At 48.8% G+C, this 13,811-nt stretch overlaps 2 protein-coding genes across 2 annotated transcripts; one reads left to right on the plus strand and one right to left on the minus strand.

The window, feature by feature from the left end:
- Positions 1 to 941: 941 nt before the first annotated feature.
- N7482_002257 (Type I Iterative Polyketide synthase (PKS)) lies at positions 942 to 10,500 on the plus strand (the record flags this gene model as incomplete). The annotated part of the gene is made up of 10 exons (XM_056684382.1): positions 942 to 1,190; positions 1,242 to 1,340; positions 1,392 to 1,449; positions 1,502 to 1,835; positions 1,890 to 2,415; positions 2,469 to 3,063; positions 3,130 to 6,075; positions 6,131 to 7,887; positions 7,946 to 8,266; positions 8,329 to 10,500. Coding segments are annotated over 10 exons (9,057 nt in total), but the record flags the coding sequence as incomplete, so codon positions are not given.
- Positions 10,501 to 12,292: 1,792 nt separating this feature from the next.
- Positions 12,293 to 13,676, minus strand: N7482_002258 (Serine/threonine-protein phosphatase PP-Z; the record flags this gene model as incomplete). The annotated part of the gene is made up of 2 exons (XM_056684383.1): positions 12,293 to 12,445; positions 12,507 to 13,676. The coding sequence occupies 2 exons, from the start codon at positions 13,674 to 13,676 to the stop codon at positions 12,293 to 12,295; spliced, it is 1,323 nt and encodes a 440-aa protein (XP_056547989.1).
- Positions 13,677 to 13,811: the final 135 nt, after the last annotated feature.

Here is a 13,811-nt window from a genome sequence, read left to right on the forward strand (position 1 = left end):
TACCACCATTTAATAGAGTGGTATGGAGACGAAACTGAACAGGATATAGAGAGAGCTTGTCTCATATAGGATTACTGTTCCATATTCAGCATAAAAGATGGGCTTTAACTTTGGTCTCTTCCAAACAACGTCATACTTGGCCTCCTAATTCATGAAACCTGGGTTGGAGTACAAGTCCATTTTGAGGTTTGCATGCATGAGCTGCACGGTCATCTTTTGAGGTGAACGCGGTCTCGAAATTCTTGCATGCGTGAAGGTAGCGAGCTTTGCGCGGAAGTAGCGGTTGTGAAAGTAGGAAAACATTCCTCATTATCCTTGTCTATTTGCTTGATAGGAATTTCATAGCGGTTCCAAGATTCGGCAATTCCCGTTTTGGGGACCAAGCAGCGGGTTTTGAAGACTTACAGCTACCCTAGTCGTGCTAAGTGCGAGAATAAACCCCTATTCACGAAGTAAGTTTCCGGCTCAATTACCTCGGCGTCCACCTCCAATGATGAGGGTAAACGGAAGGTTACACAGCATGTATGACCCTACGTGCCGGACCCCCACCCTGATGCACAAGTTGCTCCCTTGGGAAGGGGCTCAGTCGCTCTATGTCCCAAGCTAACATAAAATTAAGAAAAAAAGTCGGTGTACGACTGAGGTGACCTGAGGGTTCTGGTACATTAGTTAAGGCTATAAGCTGCGGTACATGCATGCTGGTCCAGTCAGATCATGTCCAAATCGTAATATATATATCGGGTTTGGAATAGTATCTCTGGATTTAGAACTCAGATTGACTGGTGATTTTGCATCCTACGTCTAGCATCTAATTCCTATACTATCTTGAGCTGAAAATCTTTGAATCAGACCAGAGGCAGACATGTCTCAGATTCTTCAGGAATTCACTCCGGCCTTGAATGGCGCCAGTCCTAGTGTAGATACTCAGATGAACGAATTAGGAAGGTACGTACCTGGAACTGGTTTCCACGTCCAATAACTCCTCTGAACATCTTTCCAGGCAATATCCTCAAGATAGAACCGAGGCAATTGCCATTGTGGGGATGAGCTGCCGTTTCCCTGGAGGCTCCAATACCCCGGAGGAATTCTGGAACTTATGTGCCGAAGGTCGAGATGCTTGGTCGGAACACCCGCCTAGCAGGTTCAATGCAAGCTCCTTCTACCATCCAAATGTTGAAAGGAGTGGTTCTGTATGGACGTCCCGTCTCCCATCGAAATGACGTCGTGGCGGCCTTTAACAGCTTTTCGCACAGATGGTCATGCGTGGCGGATATTACTTGAAGCAAGATATCTCTCATTTTGATGCTCGATTTTTCCAGATAAGCCCAACTGAAGCGAAGGTACTTCGGCTATCACACACGCAGGAATATATTTGTGGCTGACTGTGCCAGGCTATGGACCCCCAACAGAGGATTCTGCTCGAGTGTGTGTACGAAGCTCTGGAGAACGGTAAGTCGCCCGGCTGCATGAATGCTTCCAGTCGCTGACATTCACTTTTCAGCGGGTATTCGCATGGACACTATTAGAGGGACCAATACCTCAGTCTACACATCAGCCTTTAATATGGACTATGATCAAATGCTGAGAAGTGACCCCGAGAATATGCCCGTGTATCAATCCACGGGAAACGCTCTCTCGATCTTGTCCAATCGAATCTCTCACTTTTTCGATTTGAGAGGGCCCAGCGTCGCCATTGACACTGCTTGCTCGTCAAGCCTCGTAGCTCTGCATACGGCATGTAACGATCTACGTGCCGGTGAATCTAAACAAGCACTTGTGGGAGCCGCGAACTTGATCATCAATCCGGATCGAGCGGTTGAAATGACTCGACAGGGGTGTGTTTTTGCACAGGTCTTTGGGAGCAGGGTACTGTGCTGACCAGATTTCAGCTTCTTTTCACCGGACGGGCGATGTTATGCCTTCGACGACCGTGCCGAAGGGTACGCCCGTGGCGAGGGGATTGCTTGCCTTGTCTTAAAAACCCTGAACGATGCCCTGCGGGATGGCGATCCCGTTAGAGCAGTCATTCGAGAAACTTTCACCAATCAAGATGGAAGAACAGCAGGCATAACACTACCCAACCGTGAGGCGCAAGAATCACTCATCCGCTCAGCCTATATAAAAGCTGGGTTACGTCCACAGGACACAATTTACGTCGAAGCGCATGGTACTGGGACAGCAGCGGGCGATCCCATTGAGGCCGAAGCCATCGCAGCAGTGTTTGGTGAAGGAAGACCAAGTCATCAACCACTTCGCCTTGCTTCAGTTAAAACAAATGTTGGGCATTTGGAGAGTACAAGCGGACTTGCGGGCGTGATCAGGTGTGTGATGATGCTTGAGAAAGGGGCCATCGCCCCGGGCCTCAATTTCAGACGAGCAAATCCACGCATTCCTTTGGAGGAATGGAGACTGAAGGTATCCAAGTTCCTTCAAACCCCTTATTCAACAGAGGCTAATTTGCAAAACAGGTACCTCTGAAACTGGAAGCATGGCCATCTGATGGCCTTCGACGCGTGTCGGTCAATAGTTTTGGGTTCGGGGGTACGAACGCACACCTTATTATGGAAGATGCAGGCCAACATCTTTCCCTACGTGGCATGAAATCATCGCGTCGACCTATATCCCTTCAGACAGGCGAAGCGCCTCCTGTTTTTGGAAACGGCGACGGTCAACGGCGACTTTTTGTGGTCACTTCCAACGACCAGGAAACGTTGAAGCTGTCCCTAATGAATCTGAAACACTACGTTCAAAAGCATACTTCTGACAAAGAAGAATGCTTCATGGAGGACCTTGCTTACACGTTGAATCAGCGCCGGTCTATTCTGCCATGGAAGACTGCATTCTCCGCATCGTCAGCAGCAGAACTAATCGAATCACTCCAAGCCCCGAATATAATGCGGTTGTCCACAAAGATTCCGAGGATTGGTTTCGTGTTTACGGGTCAAGGAGCTCAATGGCACGGAATGGCACAAGAGCTGATTCACACGTTTCCGGTGTTTGAGTCAACTTTGATTGAGGCTAACTGCCAATTGCAGAAAATGGGAGCAACATGGTCGATCTTCGGTAGGGGAGAAAATTTATACCTAATACTCAAAGGATATCGTGTCATGTGGTTCTGACAAACAATAGATGAGCTGAATCGCGACGCAAACACCACAAACGTCAACACCGCCGCCATCAGCCAGCCTTTGTGTACTGCCATTCAGATAGGCCTAGTAAACCTCCTGCAGTCATGGGGTGTTCAAGCCTCTGCAGTCGTCGGGCATTCAAGTGGGGAGGCTGCTGCGGCTTATGCTGCCGGTGCCCTAACAATGGATGCAGCCTTGTCGATAACTTATTTCAAAGGATTGCTCTCTACAAGCATCTCCAGCAAAGCTCCGCATCTTTCTGGTGCCATGATGGCTGTCGGGCTATCCCAGGAGGAGGCTGAGACTTATATCTCAACTGTTTCTTCAGGATACGTCACCGTTGCTTGCATAAACAGCCCCTCCAACATGACGTTATCTGGTGATTCTTCGGCCATCGAGGAGCTCCTCGAACAGCTTCAGTCAAAAGAAGTCTTTGCTCGCAAGATCAAATCTGACACTGCGTATCATTCGCATCATATGCAAGCCGTTGCGGATGACTATCTCATGGCATTGCGGGATCTACAAACAAATCCGCTGATCAGAGTTCCATATTGGAGTTCAGTTACTGGCCAGCTTGTCGAAGCGACAGATCTAGATGCCAAATATTGGATCACGCATATGCTTTCCCCTGTAAGATTTTCAGAATCTTTACGGAATTTGTGTCTTGGCTCCCCACAGGCACGCCAACGAAGCTCGGACAGGCGAGACAGAGCTATCGACTTTCTCATTGAGATTGGACCACATTCCGCTCTAGCAAGCTCCGTGAAACAGATCCTGGCAACCCCGGAATTGAAACATGTAAACATTGAGTATGCATCTACGTTGTGTCGAAATAGGAATTCTGTGGCCGCCATGCTCGACTCTGCATCTGCAATACTTACGGCGGGGTATCCCCTCAAGATGAACGCCGTCAACCTTCCCCAGTCCGAAAGTTCCCCGCGTGTTCTAGTGGACTTGCCCCCCTATGCGTGGAATCATGCCGTGAGCCATTGGCACGAGAGTCGTCTCAGTCTGAACCATCGGCACAGAAAACATCCCCGACATGACCTCCTGGGCGCTCCTGTCAATGATTTCAATGAGTTGGAGCCGAGGTGGAGAAACATTCTTCGTGTATCGGATATCCCTTGGGTGCGGGACCATGTGGTGCAATCCAGTATTGTCTATCCGGCTGCTGGATACATTGCAATGGCCATCGAAGCAGTTGCACAATGCATTTCGAATCAAGACACTACAGTACTTGGATTTAGACTACGAAACCTCGATATCAGTAGGGCGCTTGTGATTCCCGATGACTCTGACGGCATTGAAACAAGTTTTGTTCTTCGCCCACTTAATGGAGGTAGTCGCGGCTCTTCAACTACCTGGCGGGAATTTTACCTCTATTCACATTCCAAAGAGGAAGGGTGGTCCGAGCATTGTCATGGTCTGATTTCTATGGAGATGAAAGGATCGAGGTCCGGGGTTGACACCAGAGAGAGGAGCCAGATGCTGGAGCATAACCAGCAGAAATTTGCAAGTGGGGCAACTGCTTGCCACGAAGTCATTGACACCCACGAACTGTTTCGCCTCCTTGGAACTCTTCAGCTTGAATTTGGTAGCACTTTCAAGAACTTGGTCGAAGCATATGGCGGACCTTGCCAAGCATTATGTACCGTCGCAGTGCCCGATACGAAAGCTGTCATGCCGCAAGGTTTTGAATATCCCCATGTCGTCCACCCGGCCACAATGGACGCCATTCTCCAGACCTTCATCATCTCACTGATGAGCACTGGGACACTTAAAGCACCTATGTTGCCAAAGTCTATCAAGGAAGTTTTCGTCGCCGCACACATCAACAAGACGCCGGGCCATCGGTTTTCAGTCCATACCGCTACCCAGTCGAAGGGCCCTCACGAAACCGAATCGATGATTACGGTCGTGGATGATTCCCAGGGTGACAAGACCACTGTCGTCGAACTCAAGAGATTGAAATGTGTCTCACTCTCAGGCAGAGACTTCGTGCAACAGAATGTCGAGCCGAGAAAGCTCTGCTATAAGATGTGTTGGGAACCTGATGTCGACCTGCTCACTTCTGAAATGGCCAGGAAGCTCTGGTCCACGACATCGGGCGCTGCTGACCCCCTCACCTTCTCTGTGTTAGATCACATTTCCCTCCAATTCATTCAAGGTGCTCTTCAGGTACTGACAGAGTCGGATTATGACAATATGCAGCCGCATCATCAACGATACTATAAGTGGATGCAACTGCAATCCAACCTTGCCTCAGCTGGAAAGCTAGAGACTCTCAATTTACTGGAAGCGGCCCGTGAGTCTGTCAATCTGGACAAATTCCGCAAGGAGCTTGGAAGAAGCGTCGATGGCCAGTTGCTTGACAAGGTGGGAAGTAATCTGGTTCGCATTTTGACGAATCAAGTCCAGCCTCTAGATGTGATGCTGGAAGATGACCTGCTGCATGAATTTTACGGCAAAGGCATCGGGGTCGATTGCTCCTCGGCACAACTGGCTTCATACGTCGACAAACTCAGTCACAAATTCCCGAATATGAACATTTTGGAGATTGGCGCTGGAACCGGCGCGGCCACGTTGCCGATATTGCAGGCATTAGGTGGACATGACGACCATGACGCTCGCTTTGGCCATTATACATTCACGGATATTTCGTCTGGTTACTTCGAGAAAGCGCAAGTTAAATTCAAGGCCTGGTCAGGTCTCATGAGCTTCAGGAAGCTCAATATTGAGAATGGTCCCGAGCAGCAAGGATTCCAGAAAGAAGAATTTGATCTGATCATCGCAGCCAATATCGTGCATGCTACCCGAAGCGTGGACGACACAATGCAGAACATCCGAAGCCTTTTAAGGCCAAACGGGAAACTGATCTTGATCGAAGTCACGAATCTGGCCGTCCGTATTTCGTTAATCTTCGGGACTCTGCCCGGGTGGTGGTTAGGTAAGCCTTTTCGATGCTGGTATTCTGTACACATGATCATTAACGCATTTTGCAGCTACTGAGAAAAGTCGTGAGGCGAATCCGACTCTGACAGAATCCCAGTGGGAGGCTGTTCTGAAGAAGAACGGCTTTAGTGGGTTGGACATATGTTTGTGGGACCAGCCAGAAAAGAAGGACCATTTAACCAGTTTGATGGTATCTACTGCGCTGTCTGCTGTGGAGGATAAGTATCCCGAGGTAACGTTGATCCACGACGGATCACTGGAGAGTACATTCCTGGATCTTTTACGGGGCTCCTTGGCTAAGGTTGTGGGTGTGCCCCCAACATTGAGCTTAATAGAAAATGCCCAGGTGGATGGCAAGGCTTGCATTTTTCTGATCGACCTCAGCCGTCCAATTCTCTCTCGTCTCAGTTCTTCCCAGTTCTACGCCATCAAAAGAGCCATCACCACGGCCCGGGCTTGTTTGTGGGTCACTCGTGGAGGTACAGCTCCCTTATCAGAAAGCCCCGAAGCCAGTTTGATCTTCGGTCTATTCCGCACATTGAGGTTCGAGTTTAAATTGTCTCAGTTGGTGACGCTTGACCTTGAACCTCAACACTCCCGCGATGAAACAACAGACATACAGCCGATCACAAGTATCTTCCGATCCGTTTTCAGTCTCGAAAGTGATAAAACAGCATCCGATAATGAGTTCTCTGTCAGGGACAAACTCATATTCATCCCCCGCGTTCTCGAAAATCATCAGATGAACGACTACATTTCAGCGAGAGCCACGCCAAAACGATCTGTGCAGCAGGCTTTCAGTCAAACTTCTCGATTTTTGCAACTGGAGATCGAGAGACCGGGCCTCCTGGACTCATTCATATTCGTGGACAACCCAACCTTTGCTCTTCCACTGGGAGATGATGAGGTTGAGATAGAGACTAGAGCCTGTGGCCTGAACTTCCACGATGTCCTGACTGCCATGGGACACCTTGAAAGTGCGCCGCTGGGCTATGAATGCAGTGGAATTGTTCGACGCGTTGGGAATCAAGTGAAGTCCGTCGGCGTAGGCGAACGCGTCTGTGCTTGGGCAATCGGGGCATTCGGCAACTATGTTCGCACCAAGAACAAACTTGTCAAAAGGATACCGGCGGAGATGTCCTACGAAGATGCAGCCTCAATACCTGTCGTATATTCCACGGCCTACATATCGTTATGTGAAACAGCACGCCTCCGCAAAGGGGAGACTGTGCTCATCCATGCCGCTGCAGGCGGTGTTGGCCAAGCGGCGATTGTTTTGGCCCAGTGGATTGGAGCTGAGGTATTTGCCACGGTCAGCACAGTGGAGAAGAGACGGTTCATCATGGAGCAATATCACATTGCCGAAGACCACATCTTTTCCAGCAGAGACACCACGTTCGCCTCAGGGGTCATGGGATTGACCCAGAACAAAGGAGTTAACGTTATTCTGAACTCGCTATCCGGAGACGGACTGAAAGAGTCGTGGAATTGCATTTCCAGATTTGGTCGGTTTATTGAAATTGGCAAGCGAGACCTCTTCTCCAACAGTCTCCTAGAGATGGAGCCATTTCTGCGCCATGCCAGTTTCTCTGCCGTTGATCTCGACACCATTCTCTACCACAAGAGTGACTACGCTGCTGAGATCTTGGCAAATGTTATGCAATTACTTGAAAAGAAGATCATTGAACCGGTCAAACCAATTACTGCCTTTTCAATGTCCGAGGTTGAGGCCGCTTTCCGCTTGATGCAGGGAGGGAAACATATGGGGAAGATCATCATTGTCCCACAACCGGAGGACCAAGTCAAAGTAAGCAGACCTCAATCTTCTCCACAGTGGACACTACATTAACATAATCTATCTCCAGGCATCCATGAGCGTGTTGACTAACTCTGTGTTCCGGGATGATGTTTCCTATCTGCTAGTCGGCGGTCTAGGTGGTCTTGGGAAGGTCATTGCCCAGTGGATGGTCTGGAGTGGGGCGAAGAACATCGTTTTCCTATCTCGCAGCGGCTTAGAATCCCAGAGCTCTCAGGAATTTGTCAAGGATCTCGAGAAAGATGGCGCTACCGTCACAAGTCACACTGGCGATGTCTGTGATGAAAAACAGGTCTCTGAAATCCTGGAAGAGTGCGCAGTCAGGAAACGCCCTATACGCGGGATTATACAATGTGCAATGGTTTTGAAGGTAACTCGACCTATTATACCAATTTATCGTGGATTGAGGTTGTATTAATATTGCGAAATTAGGACATCTCGTTCGAGAACATGACTCTCAACGATTATGAATCCGTGCTCCTCCCCAAGGTCCGTGGATCATGGAACCTTCACCGATGCCTCCTGCAGACCGAAATAGACTTCCTTGTGATTCTAAGCTCGGCTGTTGGTGTGGTAGGAAATCCAGGACAGAGTAACTACTCCGCAGCGTCGGCCTTCCAAGATGCTTTATCCGGTCACCGAGTGTCTATGGGCCTCCCATCGGTAACCATCGACCTTGGTGTCGTTAAAGGGGCGGGATATGTAGTTGAAAATGGCCAGATCAAAGCCAAATTGCAGCGGCAGCTCCACGATGAAATTGACATCGAGGAACTCCGTGCAATCCTACAGTTTGTAGTAACCCCATCTGCCGAGAATCAGTCTTCCCAGGTCATTACTGGTTTACATACCTCTGAGGACCTCGACTTCGACTCTGAAGAATTGAGCAAAGATCGTCTGGTGCCGCCATGGACACAGGATCCCAGGTTTTCGCATTTACGTTCCGCATCAGTGGTGAAGGATCGAGATGTTGAAGATCTGGCCAAAGTGCTCCATGACAGGCTCAAGAAGGCTCGAACCCTAGAGGAAGGGTCTTCGATTCTACAAGAAGCAATTATGGACAAATTATCTCGACTGTTGATGATTCCCAAGGACAACATCGGTCCGAATCATACCACTGCCACCCTGGGCGTCGACTCACTCGTCGGCGTTGAGCTGCGCAATTGGATTTCACATGAGATCAAAGCTAATATACCGCTCTTTGAGATCCTTGGAAAGGCCCCTATTGCCACCTTGTCCCATCGGATCGCGACCAAATCTGAGCTTCTTGATCCAGCGGTTCGCGAGACGATGGACCGGAAAAATCGTTCCGGAGATCCGCTGAATAACGGAAGACAAGAAGCTACGGACAACACGATCCCTCTGGATGACCAAAAGGGGACAATGGCCTCGAAGGAGCCGCATCGAGTACGGATAATGCGCACGTTGCTTGAGCAGTACTCCCGTGGTCTCCAGCCTGCAACGCACCCACCGGCGGAACATGATAAATGGACTGTGATCCTCATCGGATCCACTGGCTCAGCGGGTTCTTATCTGCTGGAGCGTCTGCTCCAGCACCCCAATGTCATCAAAATTATCTGCCTCAACCGGTCGATCAACAGCAGGGAACGACAGATCGAGGCGCATGCTTTGCGTGGCATTCCCACCAATCTCGCCAGCGATCGAGTGGAGTTTTTCCAATCTAAACTGGGTGCTCATGACCTAGGCCTCGCTCCAGAAACCTACAAGTCTTTACTATCTTCGGCAACGCATGTCATCCACGCTGCATGGAAACTCGATCTCATTTCCCCTGTTGAGGCATTTGAGCGTGACCATCTTTGCGGTGTGCGAAACGTTATCCAATTCAGTATCTCATCGTCCAAGACACCACGCATCTATTTTCTATCCAGCCTCACGGCTGCTTTTGACTGGCAATTGTACCACCCAGGGTCCATTCCGGAGGAGATCATAGATGATTACAATGTAGCAATTCCCTTGGGCTATGGTGAATCGAAGCTGGTTGCAGAGCAATTGCTGAGTGTTGCGAGCAAGCGTTGCGGAATCTTGACATATGTGATTCGGGCCGGACAACTTAGTGGCCCAGCACACAGGAAAGGCATCTGGACTAGAACCGAATGGTTTCCCAGCTTGATTGCCAGCGGAAAGTATTTAGGCCTCTTGCCCGAGACACTGAAGGCAGCCGGTACTATCGATTGGGTTCCTGTGGATATATTTGCGCAAACCATCATAGAGTTGATCGACAGCGCCGAGATCCCGTCTCATCCTCTCCCGACAGTCTACAACATCGTGAACCCACGGCTCACGCAATGGAATGTCCTTCTCCCCGCTATCATCGCTTATTTTAACCGGAAACAGATTTTTCTTCAAACCGTACCTTTCAACATTTGGCTCCATGCGTTAGAGGAATCCACAAACAATGGGACGCACAGCAGTGCTATGCAGAACCCGGCAAGTTACCTCTTGGGGCTTTTCCGTGTCCTGGCGGAAAGAGATGAAGCCATAAATCCGGATATAGGGCGGACCCTAGCTGCAAGCAGCAGTTTAGCTTCGCTGGAACCGGTTCAGGAGGAATGGATGATGAAGTGGATGCAGGAGTGGGAAATGTAACTTGGCTGGTCCACGGGTGAACATGCTGGCAAGCTCGGGAGCTCTTATCTCAATCAGTATTCTCATGCTTGGAACTACCACAGTGGTGGTAGCTACGGTATAATGATACAATGCCACCTAATCGACCCTTCCATAGATTACCATTTATTACAGACCCTCTGCGCTTTCGCAAAATAATTGCGCATTCATTCCAGGTGGCTTACTGAGAAACTCGCCCTGAAAATAACGACACGTCAACAGTAGACTTGCAACACCCTTGAACCACGCCTAGGGGCTCGTCCTCGTCCTCGCGCACCATCACAGCCACCCCAAGGAGTCTCCTTCCCATGGCCAAAATATTACAGGTTTCAAGATTGGCTAGATGATCATACACGTGGTTGGGGGCCTTGGTGCGGACACTTATGATCAGTTTGGAAAACGGCGATTTCTAAATTACCCGCTTCCACTAATGCAGATATGAAGTGGACTCTTTTTGATTCACAAATGAAACAGCTCCCTCCCTTCTACTCAAGCTTCGCTGTCTTCTGCAACCGCTTTCGGGGAGTAGCACGGCAACAACAAATGCCCAGTTGCTTGTTGATAACTAAGCTCATTTAATCAAGAACTAACAGTTTCGCAATATAGGCACCGAAAATGATGAATACCAATTGGAGCATTTTTTCTAACTCATTAAACAATCTACTTGCCAATCAGTCAAATTTGCAACATATTGACTCAGTGGGGTAATTTTTTAATTGGAAAAATATATATATCGATAGTTACCATATACTACACGAAAAAGTGATCTGCCCAGGTCAAAACAGATCGGGAAAGCAGCCTATAGAAGTAGAATGAAATCTGTTTCCGGTGAATGGTTAGTAGTGTAGACTATTGAGGAGCCGATTGATGTTTGGATGGAGGCGCGAAGGGAAGTCCCAGCTTTGACAGGATGATGCTGCCTGAGGCAGAGAGGGGTCGAGGGGTGGTCGCAGGCCAATGATACAATGAAAGGAAATTTTGAAGGGCCCTCACTCACTAATTTATTTTTGACTAAAAAAACAGGTGTGAAAGAGGGTGCGGTCGGTCGCAAAGAAAAAAAAATATGATAAGAGATATCAAGGTCCTATCCGGGTTCGAACCGGAGACTTTCGGAGGCGGTACACGTCAAAACCGAACGTCCTAACCACTAGACTATAGGACCCTTATTGGCTTAATGAGTACTTATCCCTATTATGATCTATTGATGCAGAACTCCGCCCGGATATCATGCCAGATACACTATAAAGGCCGTCCTCTTCAGCTGTGGAATTGTTTATAAATCAACATATGAGCGGGTTGTGAATCATCCTGTAGAGAAGGGGTTGGATACGAGCCAACCAACGGTGTTTAACCATTGCCTTTGCTGGGGGCTCAAAATCACATTACGTCTCAAAATCGGACAAAACTCAGGGAATGTTGTTCGTTATTGGGTTGGTTTGCAATATTTTAAGTGACTGTTTCCTTCTCTTTCTCCCATCAAAATAAAAGAATATCATAAGCAACGTCTCTAAATGAGAGTAACTACACGCCAACGCCAAATGACGGTAATCTGGGCGCTGGCGATAAATACTTTTTCCAGCGGTCTCTCTACTAGTCACTCTTGGTATAGGTCTGGAATCAATGAACTGCAGGAGTTATAGGCTGGTTCTACATTCATATTGGTTAATGTTACAAAAGGATGCCGCTTTCAGGTTGCAAAAGATTTCCATGACACTTGGCCGAGTCTTTCATGGTTAGTGGAAATGGTAAGGTTTGGACCAAAGAACATGAACACTTACAGAGCTTTTTCTGTTGTTGTTGATTCCTTCGCTCTCCTCATTTTCTTGTTTTGATTTTTCGAATGGAAGGGTTTCAATAGCTGGAAATTGCAGAGCAGCTCCTCCGAAACTGACATGCTGGCTCCATAATTTTCGAACTCTCCGCAATACTGAAGAGCGTTAGCCGGGGCCTCTGATCACTGACAGCAGAGAGAAGCACAAGAGACTTACATTTGGTGCAGAAAACACGGTGACCAATGACTTGTTCCCAAAGAACTCATACCCACCTTCCACCACCATGTGTGACCGGCACACCAGGTCGAACTCGTGGTGTTTCAGGAAATTCACAATTGGTGCCTTTCCAAAACACCAACTCACTCCACGGTCATCGTTAGGTCCCCAGTCCTTGATATTTGCGGGGTCGCTCCATAGGATATCATTGAGCAGGCCGTACTCGGGCACTTCAATAGGGCGAGAGATTTTCCGAATATCATCCATATTCGTGAGGTTGGGCGAAAGGCCGCCATGAACGCAAAATATCTTCTCTGCGACAATTGCAGCGATGGGGAGACAGTTGAAAACATCGGTGAACGTTTTCCATACTTTGATGTTACAGCGCCGCTTGCATTCGTCGTGGAATCCATAGATGCGGGAGATATTGGCACATTCGTGATTTCCCCGTAGTAGGAAAAAGTTTTCGGGGTATTTGAGCTTGTAGCATAATAGCAGCAGCATTGTCTCTAGGCTTTGCTTGCCGCGGTCGACGTAGTCTCCAAGAAGGAGGTAGTTGGAGGCCGGAGGGTGCCCACACATATCAAAGAGGCGCACAAGATCCGTGAACTGGCCATGAAGATCCCCGACAATCTGGATTGGAGCATTCAGCTCCAAAAGAACCGGCTGGGAAAGAAGGACGTTGCGGGCCGCGGAGCAAATAGCCACAATTTCCGTATTGTTGAGACACACGCTTTTGGTGGGCTTCGAATATCCCACCTGCAGGAGTCGCGCGATCATAGCATCCAAATCCACAGATCGTTGCATATTCTGGCGATCCCTAGAGGAATCATCCCATATAATCGAGTCGAGACCCAGCTGATTGCTTTTTCGCAGAATCGAGACAGATGCTTTTACAATCGGTTTCACATCAGACTGGGGCTTTTCAGTCAAGGATTTCACTGCCGTGGGACTATTTTCATCGCTGCGTTGTATTTGCCTCGCCTTCTCGTCCGGCGCAGTTTTTAGGTTCGTATTGGAGGTCCGTAGGGTGTCATCTTTGCTGAAGCGCCGGAGATGGTGGCTGCTTCTTTTCAGAAGACTGAAAAAGGCAGACCCTTTTGGTGTCGTGCCCTTGGGATCACTTTCATGAATGTTCGCGCTGCTCGGGGTGTCGGGATTGGAAACCATCTGGTCCTCGTGAGGCTCGGTTGACCGTTTCGGTTTCGTGCAGAGTGTATTTCTGAGTATGACGAGCCCTTTCCGCGTCCTCCGGCAGCCTTGTAATCTGTGCACTCCGGTATTGGAAGAATCAAGTCCGGTTAA

Source organism: Penicillium canariense, assembly GCF_028826845.1.
Source record: "Penicillium canariense strain IBT 26290 chromosome Unknown utg000001l_segment0_segment0, whole genome shotgun sequence".
NCBI classification, from domain to species: domain Eukaryota; kingdom Fungi; phylum Ascomycota; class Eurotiomycetes; order Eurotiales; family Aspergillaceae; genus Penicillium; species Penicillium canariense.